Consider the following 21,757-nt stretch of genomic DNA (forward strand, 5'->3'; position numbering starts at 1 on the left):
ACTAAAATCCATTTCAATCACGAAGGCACGCTGATAATGAAGATACGATAATTTTTTATAAGATTATTTTAAAAGATTTGTTAGACTTGGCATTTTTAAGACATATAAGGTACAATTCAAATTCCAAATGCCAAACTAATGTGTAGGTATTCTATTAGTCCACAGTTATTAGAGATGTCAAGAGAAGTTCTTTTTTCTTTGCTAAAAGAAACCTGATATTTGATTTCCGGATCACATCACTGAATATTTTTGCTATCACCTCTTCTCTTTCTTCAAGTTCATGCTTCGTGAGTTTGAGACCAGACGACCACAGTTTGACCAGCTGACTCAGTCCGCCGAGGGAATCCTCTCCCAGACTGGTGACTCTGCTCAGGACCCCAAGGACCTGGAGGAGGTGCGATCTGAGCTGGGCTCCATCTCCCAGCAGTGGGAGGACCTAACAAACCGACTGGCTCAGAGGTCAGACCACATCGACCAGGCCCAAGGAACCAGCCAGCGATACCAGGTAGGTCTAGGCAGATTGGCTGTACGGTTTCATCATATTATACGATCGCCATGACGGTATCCCTTTCTAACCCTCCTCCTCTCCTGCCCAGGCCTTGCTCAGAGAGCTCTCCTCCAGTGTTTCTGCTCTGGGCGAGAGGTTGGATGGCCAGGCCTCGCTGAGCGCCCAGCCCGAAGCGCTGAAACGTCGCCTGCAGGAAACGGGAGAGATCCGCTCAGAGCTGGAGAGACGGCGGACTGAGCTCGCCGAGGCTGAGTTGCTCTGCAAGGAGCTGAGCGCCATCGTGGCTGAACCCTACCTGAAGGAAGAGCTGAGTAAACGACTGGAGAGTGTCAGCGGGCCGCTGAAGAGTTTAGAGGAGCGCGCAGGTTTGTGGCGTTCATGTGGTTGATATACTAAGTGTGCTTTTAGTGTGTCTCAATATGTCCCGATGTTCTGTTAAGTGTTTTGGTATGTTTAGGCTTGACTTGTGTGCAGATAGTGTGATTTTCTCTACAGAGATAATGGTCCACTTTGATGAATTTATTAACATTGTTTTGATGTAGTCAAACAGTATTCCCATTTTTAAACTTAATCCCTCTTTAGCCGTAATGGGAATATTGTTTTGATTACAAGAAACACTACTGACAAATCCACTTTTTGCTCTGTTTGAAATAGTTTTTCACTGTTTATGTTTTGTGATCACTCTTGCTTTTCTTCCCTCTAGCCGACGGTCTGTCTCAGCTCCAGGCCGCCCTGTCATCCACCCAGCAGTTCCAGCAGATGTTTGAGGAGTTGCGCTCCTGGCTCGACAAGCAGGCGGATCCCAGAGAATCCTCCGCGGACCCTCTGCCCTGTCAGCCAGAGGCCATCCGCTCCCTGCTGGCACAGACCGACGATCTCCAGCGTGGGATCGCCAGTCAGCGAGGCTCCTACGAGCTGCTTCAGGCTGAGGGAGCGTCACTGCTCGCCACCCTGCCCGCCGGCGGAGACGAACGCTCTGTCCTGCAGTCTCGCCTGGCCTCCTTGAAGCAGGACTGGGAGGGGCTGAACCAGAATATCTCAGACAGAGAGAGCAGACTGAAGACCACTCTGAGCAAAGCAGAAAGCTACCAGCAGCACAAGGCCGAGCTGGTACCGTGGTTAGCCGAGTGTGACGAGAAAGCCGCAGAGATCCAGCCGTCGCTGGACTCTTCGGCCCTGGACGAAGCCTTGCAGAAGGCTCGAGGTCTATCACTGGACCTCGAAAGACGACAACCTCTTTTCGAGGCCTTCAATACTGCAGCAGATCAGCTGCTAGAACAATGCTGCATCGGGGAGGAAGAGGTACATCGTTTTTCGTCTTTGATTTAAGTATTTATAAGTGTGTATTTCAGGATGTGTTGCTTCACCTGCTCGATGGTCTTAATATGCTTTATAGCTTATTTATTATGCTTTGGGAATTTAGGTGTTTTTTTCTTAGCAATTTAGTATTGTATGTGCTTTAAAAGTCAGAAAATAAAGCGTAACTTTTTTATATTAAAGAACGTCCATCACATTCAAACCATTGCATCATGAGTTGATACAAAGCTAATTAAGACTCCCCCAAACTCTCTCTGTATTTCTCAGTATAGCTATGTTCAGAAGGTTGTGACTTTCGTGGGCAGAAAAGTGAGGGAAAATAATGACCTCTTCTGAGGAGTCCAACATGTTTTTTTAATCCTCCGTGTCCTCTTTGGTTACAAGCAACTGCCTGAAGCGGGGGTGGGGGTGGTGTGCGCTGTCACGGAAGGCTTGTGTCATGTGGATGCGCCGACAGTTTTGTTGTCGTTGCTTAGAATTCGTCAGAGACAGAAGCTACGCACTATAGCTTCAAGTAAATAAAGGAGAGTGTAATATAATGTAAGCTGATTTTCTTGTAGGTACGAGATGAGAAGGCCCAGCTGAACCGCAGGGTGGACGGACTGAGCGAGAGGCTCCACAGCTGCACCTCCCAGCTGGAGGAGCTAGCAGGCCGCCTCAGGGAGTTTGAAGAGGGCAGACAGGCTGCAGAGAGAAGGCTAGAGGCTGCCAAGCACCAGATTGAAGTCCAGGAGGCTCTGGGACCACAGGTACTGAAAAACCTGTCACTTTTATTGTTCTTTAAAAAAGTGCAAAATCATAAAGCCCTAATTTAGGCTTTACCAATTCATGTTTACTTCTCCCCCATTCAGGCGTGCAGTGCAAAGAGCCTGGAGCGTCTGAGAAGTCAGCAGGAGAGTCTAAGGTCCCTGAAGCCTCAGGTGGTCTACCTCAGAGACCTGGCCCAGGGGCTGGTTCAGGACGCACCCCAGACACCGGGAGGCAGCACCGAGGGGACACTGAGACTTCAGGAGCGGGCCAGGGAAACCGAGAAAGAGTACAGTGACGTGACAGACAAGGTGAGGAGGAGAGTCACAGTCAGGAAAACGGAACAAAAGTTGAAATGTGGTTGTTGTTTTTTTCTTGTTCTTTTTTGTAGATATCATGACAATCGAACATGGCTCAAATGTCCTCTCTCACCATTACGTTAGGGCACATGTTCATGTTTTGAGTTACTAGATGTTCACTATAATATCTGACACCGTGCACTGATGAGATTCAGGGGAAGTGGTGGTACTTCTTTGTAGCGTAGTGTCAGCACCCAATACTTAACTTTCTTTCATACTGTAGCTGATTTTTTTTTTTTACCGTGTGTGTGTGTGTGTGTGTGATTGTTGAATGTCAGCTGAGAGAGAGCAGAACAACCCGTAGCTGTCAGAAGAGTTTGGCTATTTGACTTACAGTCGTCATATATGGTCATTGTGGACATTTAACACTTTATCATAGTTTGAAATGTAAACCGGAGCTGAGAGAATTCAGCAGCCACAGTATTGCATCTATTTTCTGCAGTCCAGCTTCCAAATATTCCATTTATGGTTACAGCTATTGCATGGATGCTTAACTGTATATGCAACCACTTAACTACTCTGATAGTAATTGAGAAGTTCTATTTCTTTTAAACAAAATATATTCATGTGATGTCATTGTTGCTAAAAAAAATAAATAAATAAAATTAAAGAGTTGCTGCAGAGATGAGGGCGATCAGCATGCTCTTAGATAATGCTTCTATTGTCTCTTTCTTGCACCTACACAGACTAAATATATTTTTACTTGCCGTTGTGTTGCATCATCTTCTGGTTTAGTTACACATTATTCTGTTCCAGTAAAATATTACCACACAGGCTCCTTTGGTTTGATTAGGTGATCTTTGATTATCCCAGTAATATCATCACTGTCCTTCATATAGTCATAGTCAGCTTCTGGTTTTGTTATAGTTTTTTGACTAGTTGCAAGTTGTACTCCAAAAATGTTTCTAAAAACATTGTCTGAACCTTCTCATTCATGATTTTGGATTTGATACCTTGTTTTAAAGAAAAATCTTCATCTTCCAACTTGCTACCTTTTTCATCTTAGCTTTTTACCTTTATTTTGTCTGATTGGGTCTGACACTTTGAACAAAAATGATCCAATGCCCGAAATATAGTAAGTAGAAAGACAACTTTCAGCTGGAATCTTTTATTTTTTCGTTGAATTTTGATGCACTTCATGATGAAATACAGATTTGACTGGGCTTCTCCTCCACCTCTGAACATCTTTTTTCCTCCATCAGATCGAGCAGTGCTGCTCCTCCCTGGAGTCCCGGCTGCAGGGCGTCGGCGAGGTCCAGTCTCATGTGCGGGATGTCTTCTCGCGCATTGCCGACCTTGATGATGAACTGGACTCCCTCAGCCCCGTCGGACGCGATGCAGACTCCCTGGCTTCTCAGGCCGAAGCACTTAAGGGCTACTTGTCCCGTCTGGCCAACCTCAGGACGGAGCTGGAGGGCCAGACGTCGGAGTGCACCACCATGCTGCGGCGAGAAGGCTCCTCACCGGACCTCCTGGCTCTCAGGAGAGAGACGGAGGCTCTGAGCCGCCAGGCCGGCAAGGTGAGGGAGAAGGATGAAGATGGTGGTGGCATTGTTTAGGGCAGTTATTGACTCTATATGCGACGTAAACGTTAATTTAGTTTCATCCAGTTACGATTCCTTTTTTTTTTTTTTTTTTTTTTAAGATTATTTTTGGGGGTTTATAAAATAAGATGGATAAGATAGATTTGTATTCAGAGTTTCCTTTTAAAAGTCTAAAATGTCAAAAATCTAAATTTTAGGCCTTAAAGTCTTAAATTCGCATAAGTATTGTGTTCTAGGTCCTAAATTATTTTAAGCAGGTCCTACATTTTCCTGCGTCCATGTAGTTCTTTCTTTCACTAATCCAAATATAGTTTGCTGTATATGTGCAGATCATTATTACTCTGTGTCGCTTTTAAAAAAAAAAATTATATATTTTTTACTTTGCAAGTACTTTTGTGACAACTTTTGTGTGGTCTTAAAAAAGTCTTAAATTTGACTTGTGGAAACCTGCAGAAACTCTGTTTATTGTCCTGAAGGAAATTAGTTTGTGGCCTTTACTGTAATTGATAGGATAGATTGAAGACAGGAAAGGGAAGGGAGAAGGGGGACAACATGCAGCCAAGGGCCACGGGTCGGATTCAAACCTTGGCCGCTGCCAACGGCTCAGTCTACATGGGGGCACACACTCTACTGGGTGAGCTAGAGGTCGCCCCCCACCCCAGTTAAGATTCCTTTGTTTTTTATCCCTATTCTCCAGCTGAGCGAGCGCGGCCAGGCCAGGTTGGACCAGATCGAGGACGCTGCCGAGAAGGTTCGGGAGTTCTACCGGCTGGTTGGCGAGCTGCAAGGCCTGCTGGGAAGGGCCGAAGACGGGCTGAACGCACAGGGCATGGTCGGCACAGAGGTGGAGATGATCAAACAGCAGCTGCAGGAGTTTAAGGTAGGGTGGACTTCTTTGTGCTGGTTATCTACACTGATGTGACGTGTATACATGTGAGCGTGTGAAGTGGCAGTATGTACGTGGCACTGTTCGTGTTGAAGATGGTCGGAGAATCTGATGGAACTCTGATTTGCCGTACAGTAGTTTCTTGTCTCATCTCCTCTTTCTTCATGATTCCACTTGGTTTGTTTTTTCTTTGGCACATACTGCTGTACATATTTGAGTAGTGTGTATGAGTACACATGTATTTGTCATTGACTTAGGCAGTCATAATATCTGCTTCGTTGTGTGGGTAAAAACATGAGAGAATCTATCTGTTCGGGGTGAAAAGTTGGTATGGGTTTGTGTTCACAGTCTCTTCCTTTCCCATCATGCCACTGAAACTAATTTGCACAGATAAACAGAAAAACCTCAGCGTAACATGAGCTTAGGTTAAGGGCACAGCACTGTGTGTGTCATGAATAGTGACATTCAATACATGTAGAGCCTCTGAGGAGGTCTATACCCATCCTTTCCTCTTGCTCATACCTCTAGAGACCATGGTGTGGGTGTGTGTTTGTGTGTGTGTGTGTTTGTACTCCCATGGTGTGTCAGGAGTCAGGGACGATTATTAGTTGAGTCATACATCTTTTAAATGCCTGACACGCTGCTGGATCACGCAGCTGTTTTTCTTTATAGGACATTTATGATGCTCTTTCAGTGTTTCTTTAATATTTCCCACAAACTCTCTCTCTTTCCCTCTCTCTCTCTCTTTCTCTCTCTCTCATACACACACACTTCATGATGTTCAGGCACCGCCTTTCTAGCGTTTTGAACTTGTTTGCCTAGTCATCGTGGGGATGGACTCTGATCTTTTTTCCCTCCCTTCTCTTGTGGTTTACACAGTGGAAGTCTGCTACAGTTTTCAGTTCACAGAAAGTACTTTTTTTTTTTTTTAAATGATTATTTAAAAGATAAAGATAAACAATGACATAATGAGGGATTGCTCGTCATCATAGACAAACACAAGTTGACTTTATTAATAACAAATGATTGGCATTGTCAAAATGTGCTTTTGACCAGTAAAACTACTTGAAGATGTGACAAAATCTGAATCACCCTGCATTAGAAATGTGCAGATTGTTACATTAACCATTAGTAAGAGGATACAAGTGAGATAAAAAAAAAATGGAATAAAGCAAATGACGGGTTACATCAAAGAAGCAACACTTTCAATACCATAACTATTTACACTAAGGCTGCAAGTAACAATTATTTGGTTATTGTTTGATCTGTCAGTACTTTTTTTTTTTATTAATTAGTCATTTAGTCTATAACCTGACAGAGAATAGTGAAAATGCCTAATGTTACATCTTCAACATGAATAAAAACATGTTTGTACATGATGTTTATGTTTGTACACATATGAATGTATTCTGAGCGAGAAATGAAGCAGAAAAAGAGCAGGCTTTACATAAGTAAATTCAGTATAGTTTGTTTCCTTCTTGCGATATTTTAATATTAAGACCTACACGACTGCAGTTTGTTTCTGCATTTAAAGAGAAATTCCTCTTTACTGTCTAGAAGTGCATCGTAGCTGACCGCAGGAATGTGCTTTGCAGACGCATCCATTGTATTTCATTGCGTTACTCCACTGCTCGCTTTATGGGTACAGACTTCTCTTTCAGTCTGACTACTGTCATTAAACAGCACATTTTTCTTGCCATGATGTAATATCCTGTCCACTTTAGAAAACTATGCAAGCATGTGAGAGCCCAGGAGAAGTATGCACAACCAACACACCAGAAGGTTGTGTTTTTGTTTTTTTAATGATCGATGATTTATGTGATATGAGCACTAATCATTTTCATGCATTTGAAAAATGTAGTAAGATTCCTGCTCGTTCTCTGGGGAATTATCGGCTCCACTGTTGTTAAAATGTGTGGGTGGATCAAAGAAAAAAAAAAATATTTTCGATTTTCGGAGACATTTTTTTTTTCTCCCGTGTCTCTTCATCCTTGATGCTGCTTTTAATTCCTACTCGTTTTCTCTCTAGTCTTCATTTGATTTCTTTGGATATTTAGTAAAACCTCTTCAATATCCTCACATCTCTCTCTCGACATACTAAACCTTTCTGCGTCTGCTCGTTTCTTCTTCATCCCCTTCGCCTGTTTCTGGGTCTCCCTCTCTCTCTCTCTCTCTCTCTCTCTGCCTCCTCTCCCCCCTCGTCGCGTCGCCGTCTCTTAATGAGAGCAAGCCGAGTAGATGTGTGGCAGAGAACAAACAGAGGAGATAAAGAGGTGCAGAGAGAAGGAGAGGCGGATGAGAGGGAGGGAGAGAGAGCAATTCAGAGAAAGAGGGAGCTGCGAAGAGCTAAATAGGCTACACTTGAAAAAGAGAGCAAGATCAGACGAAGAGTGTGAAGCTGTGACATGTATTTTGCCTGGTGTACAGTTAATCATGAGTCCTGCAGGTTTACAAGTGCACTAACAATGCGCTTTAAAAAATATTTCAGTCAAGTTTACATGATTTAAAGTAACAATTGATTCATATTTTCTTTTTACTGATATAACAAACCAAAGACACTCTTTAATAGCAATCTTTCCCATCATGTTTTGGCATCTTGGAAACAGTGTTTTGAACCATATTTTATGTTTTTAATTAATGTACCTGAGCAAGCCAGAGAAACTTGGATGAATTAAGAGAGATTTATTGTTCAGCAGGTCACAGCACAGATTTTGGTGTGTAAATTCATCTCCTAGTGTCATTTCTAGTCGTCTGTTGTTATTTTATCTGTGATATTTTGCGAAAATGTGCAAAAGGTTTTTCTTGTTTGTGCAGTGATTTGCCTGTTTTGATTAAATGTCATGAATCTTAAAAGAAGAAGAGGCAAATAAAAGAACTAAACCATTCAAGACATTACTAAGCCCAGATAAAATAAGCCGAGTTGTAGGTGTTAATCATGTTATTCGCGCGCCGATTACGAATTTTCTTCATTAAAGCTGTGAACTGTGCGCTCACAGGTGCAGACAGACGGGTGGCAGACTGGGTGCAAAAGTAATCGCAGGGGCAGAATGTATAATAGCTACTGTCTGCGGGGTATGTAGAGCGTGGAGAAATGGTCTGTCACTCTATTTGAGGGCAGAGGGGTATTTATAGGAGGACAACGAAGGGAGGATAGCAGGGGGGATATTGTTGAGAAAGGGCAGAAAATAAGAGTCAAACAGAGAAAGACAGCAGATCGTCATGGAGAGCAGGATCACGAGGCAGGCTTACAGATGCACTGAAAAAGATAAGGAAATAATGGGATGAAGGGGATACATTGTGTGCTTCTGTCCTCTATCTGACCCTTTTTTTGGACTCTATTTCATTTGTATTTTCTCTGTATTGTAGTTCCAGTATTTATTGCCTCTCTCCTAGAGAGAGGGACGGATGGAAAATAGATGTGAATATGTCTTACGTCCACTCTTTGAAGCCCACCCCCCCTGTCCTGCTTTGTTTCCACCTCCTTCTGCCTTCTATCCCTCTCTGTCTTTCTCTGTAACCGATCCAGCTCGGCTTATTTCAAACCTAAACATGTCTGTCTGGCTCCAAAACAGACCAGGCCACCCCTCTCCTCATCTTCCCTCCCCTCCCCCACCAGACCCCATTTCCAATCCAGAGGGGTGATGTCATGCCGATGCTTAGAAAGACGAGGGCGCTTAGGACGGTGTGTGTGTGTGTGTGTGTGTGTGTTTGTGTGTGGAAGGTAGCTGTGGGATAGAGGGTCATGGGAGTGGGAGGAGATGTTGTCAGATTATTGTTTCAACTTTCCAACAGTGATCTCACATAGAGTTACTGGGTCGATAAGACAGAGAGAGAGTGAAAGAACAATTTGAATTAGCAATGGTTCATATTTCAATGCGTATATACTGTATAAATAAAACCTTTTGGGTATAAAACCTTAATACTTTTTTGGTACCAACTGAAATGTGTCTCTAGCCCCAAAGAATTAAAAGGTAGCATGAAATGTCTGGTCAGATTCTTGGTCTTGTTTACTTATTGTTGAACTATTTTATTTGAGAAAAGTTGTGGTATGGTCGCTTGTGTTCAGACAACGTTAATGAAATAAAATGTTTGATAGAAAAACATGTTTTTTTCCCCTTCAAGTATAGTGTCAAAAAGATTTATTGTTTTGTGGCCGGGTTGGAACAGTGGATAGAGCAGGCGCACGTATACTTGGAGGTTTATGCCTCGAAGCAGAGGTCCAGGGTTTGAATCCGACCTGTGACGATTTCCTGCATGTCTTCCCCCTCTCTCTCCCCTTTCTCACCTAGCTGTCCTGTCAAATTAAAGGCGGAAAAGCCCAAAAACAGGTATTTTATTTGAGTGTCCAAATAGTCCAGAGTGTCAAACTTATCTAGTCTGGCTATCACCAGACCAAGCTCAATCTTTTAAGATTGAACATTAGTCTGGGGAGTCTGCTCTGTATTTTCTACTGAACAAGAGGCGTGATCAACGGGCGTTGTTCAAATGACTCTGTACGCAATTAGATAGTCCTTCAACCAATCAGATCAACGATCCGGGGTGACGTAGCAGCGACATCGTCATCAACGGGTTGCTGCCGCGGAGCGCTGCGCTTCGGTGGCCGGCTTGTTGAATGTAAACAAAAAGCTGCTTGGCCGCTTCTCTATCGTCATCGTGTTAAACCCGACAATAGCGCGCCAGGTGGATAAGCCAGTTTGTGATTGGTTCCCGCAAATTTGTCGCGGAAGCAGGATAGATAAACGTACAGGTTTCCAGACTGAGCTGCAGGGCGAAATCAAATCGCCGGCAGATTGGGCTGGGTTTACCCAGTCTAAAACTTATCCTCAAAAACTCCCACAATGGAACAAATGAAGTAGTGTCTGTGGTGTGTACACTACGTTCCGCTAACAATCCCTCAGTGCAGTGTGTCGCATTTTGTAGTCGCATTGCATAAGCGTTTGTAATCTCCATTAACTGCTCACTAATAGAGTAAACTACTGAGTGTCTATGTCATAGTAAGTGATTTCAGATACAGCACAAGTTTTTAAGTGAAACAGGATCAAAAAGTTGCCCGCTGGTCTGTGTTTCCCAGTCAAAGTATTGCTATTTACCATGTACATGTTTATACATGGCCATCCTGTCTGCACATATGTGCTACTGTGGAATCTGTGTTTGTATTTAGGGTTGCTTTGTGGGCCGACGAGAGGTGTGTGTGTGTGTGTGTGTGTGTGTGTGTGTGTGTGTGTGTGCATGCACTCTGCATCAGAGGATGCTTCTAATTCCAGTCTTTTTCGGGGTGCAATCCAGAATCTCAGCTGTCTCTTCACTCCACCCTAACACAGAAATACACATGCACACACGCACGCACACACACACACACACACATTAGGGTGTGGCATCAGCATCCCTCCGCATGCCCCTGGCTCCCTTCGTCCCTAAGCAGCTGACATAGTCTCTGGGTGGGATGAGAACACACACGCACACACACGGGCGCACACACACACACACACACACACACACACACACACACACACACACACACACACACACACACACACACACACACACACACACACACAACCTGGAATTTTAGCAGAGAGGCATTACAAGGCTCTAAACCCGAAGCTGCAGATGGACATTCCTGGGCAGGGCTGGTTAGTCTGGGTGACAGCAGAACAGGAGCCCAGAGTGTGTCTTGTGCACACATGTTTGTGAAAATCCCTATCCTAAATCATGACTGCATGCCTCCCCTGTCTTCACCCTCTCCATCTCTTTCCACCTCACAACTTTCACCTCCTCCTCTCTATTGTTTTATCCTCCTATAGTCTCCCTTATCGTCTCTCCTCTCCACCTCATCATCTTGTAGTCTTCACTCGTTGGGGAATCTGTAAGCCTGTGACTCACTGTCCTTCCCCGCTCTGACTGTGTCAGCAACTATTTAATGATGGGAGTAGAAGTCAAGCCAAACCGGGCCAGCAGCTCACTGATGGTCTTTGGGCTCATGTTGTGAGGCTGGAACGTTTCCTAATTTTCACCTATAGAGCTGCTTACACATTCAAATTTCAGTATTTAGCAGTTAGTAAGTCAAAAATAGACATTTTGACTCTAGAGCCTGTCCAAAACGCTTTTAAAATCTTTTTTCCCCCCTTTGCTGACCTGATTTAAAGATACCCCCTGTTAAAACAAACCCATGTAATGTAACCCATGACGTGATTTAGAGAGCCCATATTTAATGTGGATGAGTCAGACCCTCAGCAACATTTCTGTTCAGCTCTGGAAATTATTAATCCGTAGTGACAGCTAAAATCCCTGAGTTAAACTGCATGTCCAGCTTTTGAAAAGGTTGCACAAATAATGAAAAAAGGTGTTTTTAAAATCTGATACATATTTTATGTTGTTGAAAACCCATCAACATTTCAACTGTTGTGGTTTTATGAGTGGAAAAATACAGCCTTCTGCCTAACAGAAAATAAACTCTCCATTTATCATGCTGAATATTTACACATATGCATGTCAAACCACATGATGAAATTGACAACTAGAAAACCTATGAAACAAAGGATGATAAATAAACATAGTTGGAGTAAGTTAAGTCCAGGTTTCTGCCTTGTCCATTCAGACTGTATCAAATGAGCTTCAGTTACAAGTTGACCTGTTTTTCCGCTGTTAGCAGCCATGTTGGCTTGCCTAATTCAAAGTCAAAGGCGGCGTGCAGTCAGGAGAGTTCAGTGTGTCAGAACCCAGTAACCCTCCCGTGACTCCCCAAGCTAATCCAAGTCATACGTCACCTGGACGCCAGCGCTGTTTACTGGATCGTTAAATTTTCCTGGACTCTTCTGTCTTTATGTTTTACCTACTGTCTTCATATTCATTGTGTGTGCGTGTGTGTGATTGTGTTTCTTTTTGTGTGTATGAGTTCATGACTCTTATTTCTGTCTGCGTTTGGTCTCTCTAAAGGGCTGATTGGATTACGCTATAATCATTTCTCTAATCATATAAACTGATTTGTCCGGCCGAACTGTACTGTAACATGCTGGCACACAAACACACAAATAAATTCACATGGACACACACACACACACACATACACCCACCTACCTTTCTGAGACTGAAGAAAGTAAGTGTTGTTATGACTTGGGATTGTATGATCTAAATATGTCTAGGATGTTGTGTGTGTTTGTGTAACGTCTTAGCCTTTGCTCTAGCAGGTTCTCTATTGTTTCAGCTGTTGTGAATTAGAAAGGCATGCCACGGCTCAGCCTCTCCCCCTCTGTCTCTGTCTCTTTTTTCCTACTCTCTGTTCAGTGGAATACAATATACTCTCCTGAGATGACAAATATTAATCTGCTGTGTTCAGAAGTATTTCATATAATCATTATTTTTTTAGAACATTAAGCAAAAATAAATGTATTGTTTTAACTCAAAACTAAATTAGGTTGTAGGTCATATTTTACAGGAAAAAAACTAAGATTCACTTTCTTAACTCTTACTTTTTTTTGTATGTACTGTATGTAGTCATCTTGAAATTATTTTGTATCACATAACTGATATTATTTCTATACATAGAGCAAATTTAAATGTGATAAAAAGATAAGCTGATCATAAATATCATATTATTGACCGTAAAACTGAGAGACTGAGACAAACTGATGATGTGAATCATATTGATGAATGAGGTGAAACAAAAACACACATTTTTAAACGCATTGAATCAACCAGAAGGGGTTGTATTTGCTATAATGGCCGGCTCGCTCTACATTATCCCACTTGTTGCACAGCTACTTACCAAATAAATCAACAATTTGACACAAAATATGGATTTGAAAAGGATTTTATTGATTTAAAAATGACTGTATTGCTTCTGCTAAAGAAAATAGTCTGTTCTGTCCCTACGGTTGGAACACTGCATCCATAGCAACGTAAACTCTGTAGCCTACTTAGCATTATAATTCACATTAATCTGAACATTTCCGTTGATGGTGAAGTGAGACGCGGTGAATGGGACTTATTTAGGAATATTTATGTGGACGTTTCGGTCCTCAGTCATCTCTTTTCCTTCTTGCCCAGACGCTACAGTTGAAACACCTTAAAGACAATGTTGCAATGGAACTGTTGTCCCTGCCGCTGAAGTTACTGATTAATCTGAATATCTTTGGGTTTTGGAATGACAAAACAAGACATGCAAAGACATCACCTTGGACTTTGAGAAATTGGTATGGAAATGTTTCACTGTTCTCTTAAAATCGGTTAATCTAGAAAATAATCTGCAGATTAATTGATAATGAAAATAATCGTAAGTGTCAGCCCTATAATACCTAATAAATAGCATAAATAAATAAGTCCTATTTTCTGAGTAAACACTGACAGAGACTTTTGGAGCTGCATTGTACTGTAGAGGTAAGATCCCAGTGAAGAGGAGAGGTGGATGTGTGGGAGGTGTAGGAGGCTCAAAGAAAAAGGGAAGAGGAGGTTGTGTGTGTGTGTGTGTGTGTGTGTGTGTGTGTGTGTGTGTGTGTGTGTGTGTGTGTGTGTGTGTGTGTGTGTGTGTGTGTGTGTGTGTGTCTGTCCGGGCGGTGTGTATCCCAGTTCTCCTGATTAACGGCTGTTCTCTGATGTCATACAGTGGAACCTCATTGAGGGAGTGTGTGTGTGTGTGTGTGTGTGTGTGTGTGTGTGTGTGTGTGTGTGTGTGTGTGTGGAAAAAACCGAGATGACCTCCTGCATTGACCTCCCAGCAGCAGCCTCACAGGTGTTGTTTGGTGTGTGTGTGGGAGAGAGAAAGAGGATAAACCTATTTTTACCACACTAAAACTCCCCAAATGGTGTGAACCGCCGTAGAGAATTGACCTCCAAAGTGTTTATAATGTGGAAAGTCCTTCCTGCATGAATCGCACATGGACGTTAAACTCCATCTGTAACATAGACTGCTGAACACACACACACAGTATGACGTTTTATTTGCCTAAAATAATTTGTGTGTGTGTGTGTGTGTGTGTGTGTGTGTGTGTGTGCGCGCGCGTGCGCATGCAGACTAATTTACCTTTTAAATTGAGAAGCACACAAGTAGTCGCCCAACCGCACACATTTGGAGCAAATCGGCCACAAAATCTGCACTCTAAAACTACCATTATGACTGGCCGTGGTGTGTGTAGATGATTGACAGGCGTGTTTATTGAAGTTATTGAGCATAATGGTGGAGATGCAGGCCTTATTTGCTTAGAGGTGTGTGTGCGTGCGCGCACGTGCATCAGTGTCTTTGTGTGACTTTGGAGGTGTGTGGGTGTGGGGTTCTTTGTAACTGTCTCTCTGCCTCAGGAACAATAAAGGCTTTCACACACACACACACACACACACACACACACACACACACACACAGGCAGCCACGCAGGCAGGCAGGTGAAATGCTCTGCTAGTTAATGTAAAACTACCCCTGAGAGTTGCAAAGAAGGAGGGTGGATTTAGGAGAGTAAAAGCACAGACAGAGAGCGAGATGGCAGCTACATTTACCACAACGGGGGGTGGAGAAATTGGGACGGGTGTCGAGAGATTGAAAAACAAGACGTTAAGGAAGAAAATGACATTACATGACTGTGCTTTGAAGAGATGGATTATGGATTTTGGAAAGGAGAGAGTCGGAGAAAAGTATATTTTCCTGTCGACAGGTGTTTCCCCATGAGCAAATAAACGACCCAGAAAAGTCAATAATACATACTTCGTGCCCTCCACCTGTGTTTGTGTTTATGTCACTTAACTGCACTAAGTGGTTTCAAGCCTCTAGACACAGACAAAGGCAGTGGGAGCCTTTAACTTAGGCAAAACCACCACAGCATCACGTGTGAATAACGGGCCATTTAGTGGACGCTGTGATCCAAAGTGCGACACGCCACCATGGCCGTAAAGTTTTGCTCCAAAGTCTGATCCCCCCCCAGGGAAAATTAAACCCATAATCCTCTCGTCCCCTCACTCCTCTCTCAACACCCTCCCTGCTCCTCTTTCCGTCTGTTTTGTGACTCTTAAATCAGCCGTGACGACTGAGGAATGAATAAAATTATAGCAGGGGAGGGTAGAGGAATTGACTAATCAAGTTTAATGTTAAACAGGTCATGGGAGGTCATGGGTGGAGGCATAGACTCTGCCTGTTCAATGAGGCAGATTAAGAAGGGGAAGGGTAAAGGGCATCATCTGAATGGGCAAATTAAATAAGCTTAATGTGTTTATCAGTTCCTCGGCGTCCTTAATGCCTCCTTTACTTTTTAATTTTCCTGGTTTTCTCTCCATACTGCCAGCCCTTCCATCTCTCCTGGTATCTGGCCCACATCTGTGAATGCTTGGATTTAAATCTTGTTGTGGTCTGTGTAGAGGGGATTGTCGGTTAGCCGTGGGTCACGCGAGAGTTTGGGAGCTCTGCATGTGTGCGTGGGTGTGTGTAGCAAACCAGTGACAAACCCCTTTTGTTTCTATGAAGACGTTTGCCTTGGACGCGGCAATGACAGCTGCAGTGCAACTGACAGGGGGGGGGGTTAGAGGGAGGGAGAGAGGGAGGCAGGGTAGTTAAAAAGAAAGAGTGGAGTATTTAGCATATTTGACATGCAGGCCACGGGCTGCTCTGTGCAACAGTTGAGAAAGGGAGCGCTCCTCTTGTGAATATTGGAAATGTGTTTTGAGGCAAAGGTGTGAGTACGAAAGAAAGAAAGCAGGCATGCTTTGGTTCAGATCAGAGCTCTGCCGTACTGCTTTAAACAAACAGACTGGCTGAAAAAGGAGAGCAGAAGAGAGAACAAGAAGAAGAAGGAATGCTACAACTGGCTCTGAGAAGCCTGTAACTTTGGATAACGAGAGAAAAACAGTGGCTTGGAGCTCCCTGCCTCTGCTCTGTGGCTGCAGGTTGCCATATTTGCTGGTATCCCCCTTCTGACTGATTGGGTGGCTGTTCAGAGGTTTTGTATGGCATCCTGAAGAAAAAGACAGCACCCCCCTCCCCTTCTCTTCTCTCCTGCTTTTTTGTGCACAGCCCCTTTCCTCCTGGCCCCTCGGTCTCTCTCTCTGACACACACGCACGCACGCACACACACACACACACACACACACACACACACACCCCAGCCAGATTGGGTTTCAGTGAAGGCGCAGACGGGAATGCACAAGTGGAGTCTGTGAATATCACAGACTTTTGTGTGTGTCTATATCTTTTCCATATTTATTTTTTAACACCAGCAGCTCTTTTGCTGCTGCCGACTCTAGCTCGATAGAGGGTTTGTGGCTCAACTCTGACAAAGGAGGAAATAATAGAGTGAATAAAAACAGACTGGACTCACTTCCTTGTCTGCCTACAGCCTGGACAACTGCTTTGGGAAAAAAAAAAAAAAAAGACTCATTACCGATAAGCCTCTTTCTCTCCCATCGGCTAGCAGTCCCGCCCCCTCTCTCCCTACCTCCATTCCTGCTTTCTTTCTTTTTCTTTCTTTGACTCTGTATCATTTCACTCTCAGAGGACAGTGTTTTTGTTGCTCCAAAGGAGGGAGAGGCGGTTTTCCCCCAGAGAATTAAGAGTGGATTACAAAGCTGTGATGAATGTATCCATGAATGTAGCCATCTCACATCACTAGCCCTCTCTCCCCCTCCCCGAAAAAAAATAAAATAAAATCTGGTAACATATATATATATATACACACAGTTTTAATAGTTGCTTGCTGCTCAGCGTGAAATAATCAGCAGCATCCCGGTATTCAGCTGATATTTGGTAACTGGCAAAATCTTCCTCTGCACAACTCTCTTTCTCTCTGGCTCCACGCCCCCTCTTAGCACCCTGCCTCCCTCTCTATCGCTACTTAACTCCCCTCCGCCTCTGCCCCCCCCCCTTCTCTCTCTCTCTCTCTCTCTCTCTGTCTCGTGTGTTTTTTTTCTCTTTTTTTCGGTAGAGAGGAAACCAGCATGATTGGAGCACTTCCTGTGTTTTAATACCAGTGCAGGAAACAGAACAAACGGAGCTGAATTCAAACACAAACAGCAAGAGAGCAGTGAGGGAGGAGGGAGGTAGGGAGAGAGCGAGCGAGCCAGAGAGAGAGAAGGGACATGTGAGTGAGAGAGAGAGAGAGAGAGAGGAGACGAGGGGGGAGCAGCAAGAGAGCGAGAGTGAGAGGAAAAGAGGGAGATTTTTTTAGCAGCTGCAAACCATTTCAGCTGTGTAGTGGCCTGAGAACAGAGACTGGGAGTGAAAGAAAGAGAGAGCAAAGCTTGGGAGCCCACACGTCTCACAGAGAGAGAGAGAAAGAAAGAGGAACTGGGATTGCGTGGCACTTTGTTTCATTCTCACTACGGAGTCGGGAGCAGGAGAAAGAATACGGCAAAGAAAGGGAAGGGAGCGTGTCCTGGGATTGTCTGCTGGTGAAGAGGGGGAAGACGCTGCCTGGACTGGAGCTGGGAGGGCTGTCTGGGTCTTTGCCCTCTGGATACAGTCCCACGACTCACTGCTCGGCTCGCCTGCCTGCCTTGCCTGGCTGGTCCAGGATCCAGCCCCCAGCCCCCCCTTTCTATCTACCCCCAGATGCCCTCATTCACTCCAGCCTCACCCCCTCCAAGATCCTGCCTGCTTTCGATCTACTGTACCACCTCTCCCCTGGATCTGAGGATAATAAAAGATAGAGAAAGACAAAAGAGAAGAATTTGAACATTGACAGGGATTTCTTCATGCAAAAGTGGTCTGCTTTTTCCTCTTTGTTCTGATTTAGCATTTTCCTCAAATGCTAGACTGTTGTGTGGATGACGGAGTCGATTTTCTTTCACTAATGATGACTGTTATGATGGTGATGAGATGTCTTAGACAAAATTAGGGTTTGTCCTGCAGGCACAAAGCCCTGATTCTTTGTGATGGAAGCAGAGGACAGAAAAAGAAAACATGTGGACTGCTTGAACACTCAACGGACCACAAAGTGGCAGTGACTTGATAAAGGGATTTCTACTTTACTCATATTTTTCTCGAGTTGGGTTTTCTTGCCACAAAGAGGAAAGACATTTTCTGTATTTTTGTGTCTTTCATTTACTGGCTTCTCGCGAATTTTTCCTGCAAGGAATATTTTTTTTAACAAATGTGAAACAAATCCATGGAGTATTGTACTTTCCTAGTCATTGCACCCCACGCAGCCTTTCTTTTATATAACAGAGAGTGGGTTTTCTCACCTTAAAAGGAGACTTTTACACTTCCCAGCCTGCCTCTCGCTAGGACTGTTGAAGTTGTCCAAGCCCTTTCTGCCTTTCCCTGTTGTGCCACAGAGAGGAGAGGACACCGGAGAGGAAGGAGGCAGGCGCTTAGTGAGAGTAAAAAAGGGGTCAAGGCATGAGAAGCGGTATATGAATATGGAGGAGAGAGCTGTACTCAAAACAAAGGGGTGTTATCTGCATGGTGCTCACCTCACCTTGGACTTTGTACTACTCCGAGAGGGAGATGATGACTGTTTATTTCCCCTCAGCCCTCCACCTCTCCCTCATTCCTAACAGCCTTTCAAATAACAGAGCTGGTGATTAATATGGTGCCGAGGGGGAGGGCCGTCTCTCCCACTCCCTCACTGATGCCACACAGCATCTCAGAAAGACCAAGGAAATGCACAACTGTTGAAGTGACATAGAGAACCTAACCCTAACGCACACACCACTGGAATCATACTGTGGATGATAACATTTTGAATAATAGAATGTGAAATCTGAAGGATTTGTTGAATGCAGCCAAATGGACTGTGTGCTTTTGTGGATTATTGGACTGAGGACTATTGAAGGCAAAGGAATTAATTTCCCACAAACATCCCTTTTTTGTGAATTTTCTTTTTTTCTTTATCTAAGTGCAGTGCCACACCTGCACCTTAAACAATTGGGTTTCTGTGGCAGCCCAGCACAAGTGAAAAAGACAGAATGGGGAAACCTCTAAGCCGTCCGGATTGCCTGAGGCAGAACCCTCGCTGCCTTGGAAAAGGTGATGAGGATGAGGCGTACATAGAGGATTGCTACGTCCCACAGCGATCCATTTATGATACAATGCGCATCAATGAACAGATTGACCAAGGGACCAAACTGTGTCAACCTTCCAGAAGCACTCTAGGCTCTGGTGGGGAGGTGCGAGGAGAGGGAAGTACACTATCCAGCAATGGCACCATCGGAGCTGATTTGGGTTGCGTTTTTGTCTCCAGGAATGCAGATCATGCTGGTGGAGCGAAGAGACTAGATGAGAGAGTGATCTTTGATGCCTTAAAGCTAACTGGTGATCCTCAGATAATGTCACCACCAGTTGGCATTGTAGGTTCAGGTTTGCCTATTGCCCCGTCCTCATCTGGCTCCGGTGGGGTAGCCGCAGTGGCCAAGAGGCGCCATCAAGGTGGCGATAAGAGGGACAATCTGAACCGTCGCTCTTGGAAAGCCTTCATGCCCCCAAGTTATCCAGAGTTTGCGGAGAGACTTGAGTTCTCGTCTGTTGAAGGAGCAGAGAAGCGTATGTCTGCGGCAGGCATTCCTCTCTCTCCTCTACAGCCCATTCCTTCTCACCTCCCCCCATCCACCCCTACCTCGTCCACTCCTTCCTTACCCCCTTACACACCCTCTCCTCTATCATCTGCTCCCCACACTCCTCCTGTCTCTTCCTCGCCTTCTTTGACACGCACAATTAGCCCGGTGCCTCCTCTCCAGCAGCATCCTCTCAGCAGGCAAAAGCAGGTTCATCCTGTGCTGCAGAAGCAACACAAACAGACTCATGTGGTGCAGTCACCTTCCAAAGAACATTTACCTGCCTTTAGCCAGACTCAGGCAACCCAGGTATCTGGGAATACACCACAGCATAGCCCCAGTGTCTCCAGACAGGTAGAGAGAAAAAGGGAGCACCACAGACGGACTAGTAGCTCTTCTAAAGCTGGATTTAGGCAGATCCCAGAAGAGACCGTTGAGTCAGTTAAGACCTCAGATTCAGAGAGGGACTCTCCTCTTTTGGACCAGGGGGACAATGCTCCTCTCATCCCACCAAAACCCGTCTTCTGCCCTCCTACCAAGGCCCGCACCTGGCCCCGCAGTTTAACAACAGGGAAAAGAACCCATGTCGGCCTGAGACACAACATCCCTGTTCTCCCCCCTTTACCTCCCCTATTGGGGGATGATGGCAACACCGATGAGGAGTCACTTTATCTATTAGACCCACCATCTCCATTCCTGAGGGAGGAGGATGGGTTAGTATATGGAGGTCTGCCTCTCTCCCCTTGTATCAGTCAGGAGGGATGTGATGAGGGGCTGCTCGGCTGGGGTGCTGATGGCAGTGAGCTCGAGCGCACAGCCTCCGAACTCAAATTTGAGGAGGACGAGCGCAGAATTCTTGAGGAGCTTGAAGATGAGGAGCAGGAAGAGTGCAGCACAATATTTGAGGAGGAGGAGGCACGGAAGAAAGAAAGGGACAAAGCAGAGGCGGAGAGAGCTCAGAGAGAGGAAAGAGAGTGGGAGGCAGTTCTTAAATTAGAGAATAGGGAGATTATTGACCAGTCTTGGGATAGGGAAACACTGGAATCAGAGGGATGGGATTTAACAGGATCTTCTGGACATTGGCCGGTATTGACTCCCCCCACAGGGTTTGGTGGCCCCGGGGCCCCCAGTGACTCACCCTGCCCCAGCTCAGAGGCTGAGTCGGATGACCTCTTCCTTGAACTGGAGAGGCAATGTCAAGCGTATGAAGGAGAGGAGGGGGTGGAGATGAGTGTAGACCCTGAGCCTCTTGATCCCTACACACTTCCCTGTTTAAAGGAAGAGGAGAGAGAGGAAGAAGCAAAGACTGCCTGGGTAGATTTTGAAGGAACTCTTTCTCTAGGTGTGGTTAACTCTGTAGAGCCTAATAGCTTTGCTCCAGGCTCAGAAAATATTACAGAAGGCTCTAATTTAAATCACTCTGAGCACATAGAAGTGATGACAAACTTTGACTTGGTGCGAGCACAAGACTGTGAAAGGGAACATGGTTTCATCGATGAAGAGTGTGATGTTGACTATAATGAGGAAAAAGCAGAGGTAGAGGAAGAAGAGATGAGCAACCAAACAGACTCTGCTCTTGGTCAACAACTGGAGTCAGACTCCAGTGGGGTCCACACATCCCAACCAGACCGAACTGGTATTAATGATATTACTCAGACAGACTGTGAACAGGGGAGACATGCACGGACTGAAACAGACCCAGATAGTGGCGCATCATCAGAGCGTGATGGCGAGGATTGTGAGGAGAGAGCCCCCTCTCCATCTCGTAGCCCTGTGAACCCTTATTGTGAGGAGGCAGAGCAAGTGGAGGAGGAGAACGAGCAGGACGAGGGAGAACTGAAAGAGGAAGAGGAGTTAGGAACAGAGTGGGATGTGTATGACCAATCTGAGCCAAGTTTGGACAGTAGTGAGGGAGTTCTCATGGATCACT

General features: G+C 44.8%; 1 protein-coding gene across 1 annotated transcript in view; it reads left to right on the forward strand.

Moving 5' to 3' along the window:
- Positions 1-21,757, forward strand: part of LOC120570886 (microtubule-actin cross-linking factor 1-like) — a 124,751-nt gene that overhangs the window by 57,885 nt on the left and 45,109 nt on the right. Inside the window, 7 exon segments of the mRNA XM_039819503.1 lie at positions 278-505; positions 597-873; positions 1,212-1,810; positions 2,386-2,574; positions 2,677-2,883; positions 4,134-4,451; positions 5,173-5,355. Of these exon segments, the coding sequence (XP_039675437.1) occupies positions 278-505; positions 597-873; positions 1,212-1,810; positions 2,386-2,574; positions 2,677-2,883; positions 4,134-4,451; positions 5,173-5,355 (2,001 nt within the window).

The sequence above is a fragment of the Perca fluviatilis genome, chromosome 13, assembly GCF_010015445.1.
Source record: "Perca fluviatilis chromosome 13, GENO_Pfluv_1.0, whole genome shotgun sequence".
Classification (NCBI taxonomy): domain Eukaryota; kingdom Metazoa; phylum Chordata; class Actinopteri; order Perciformes; family Percidae; genus Perca; species Perca fluviatilis.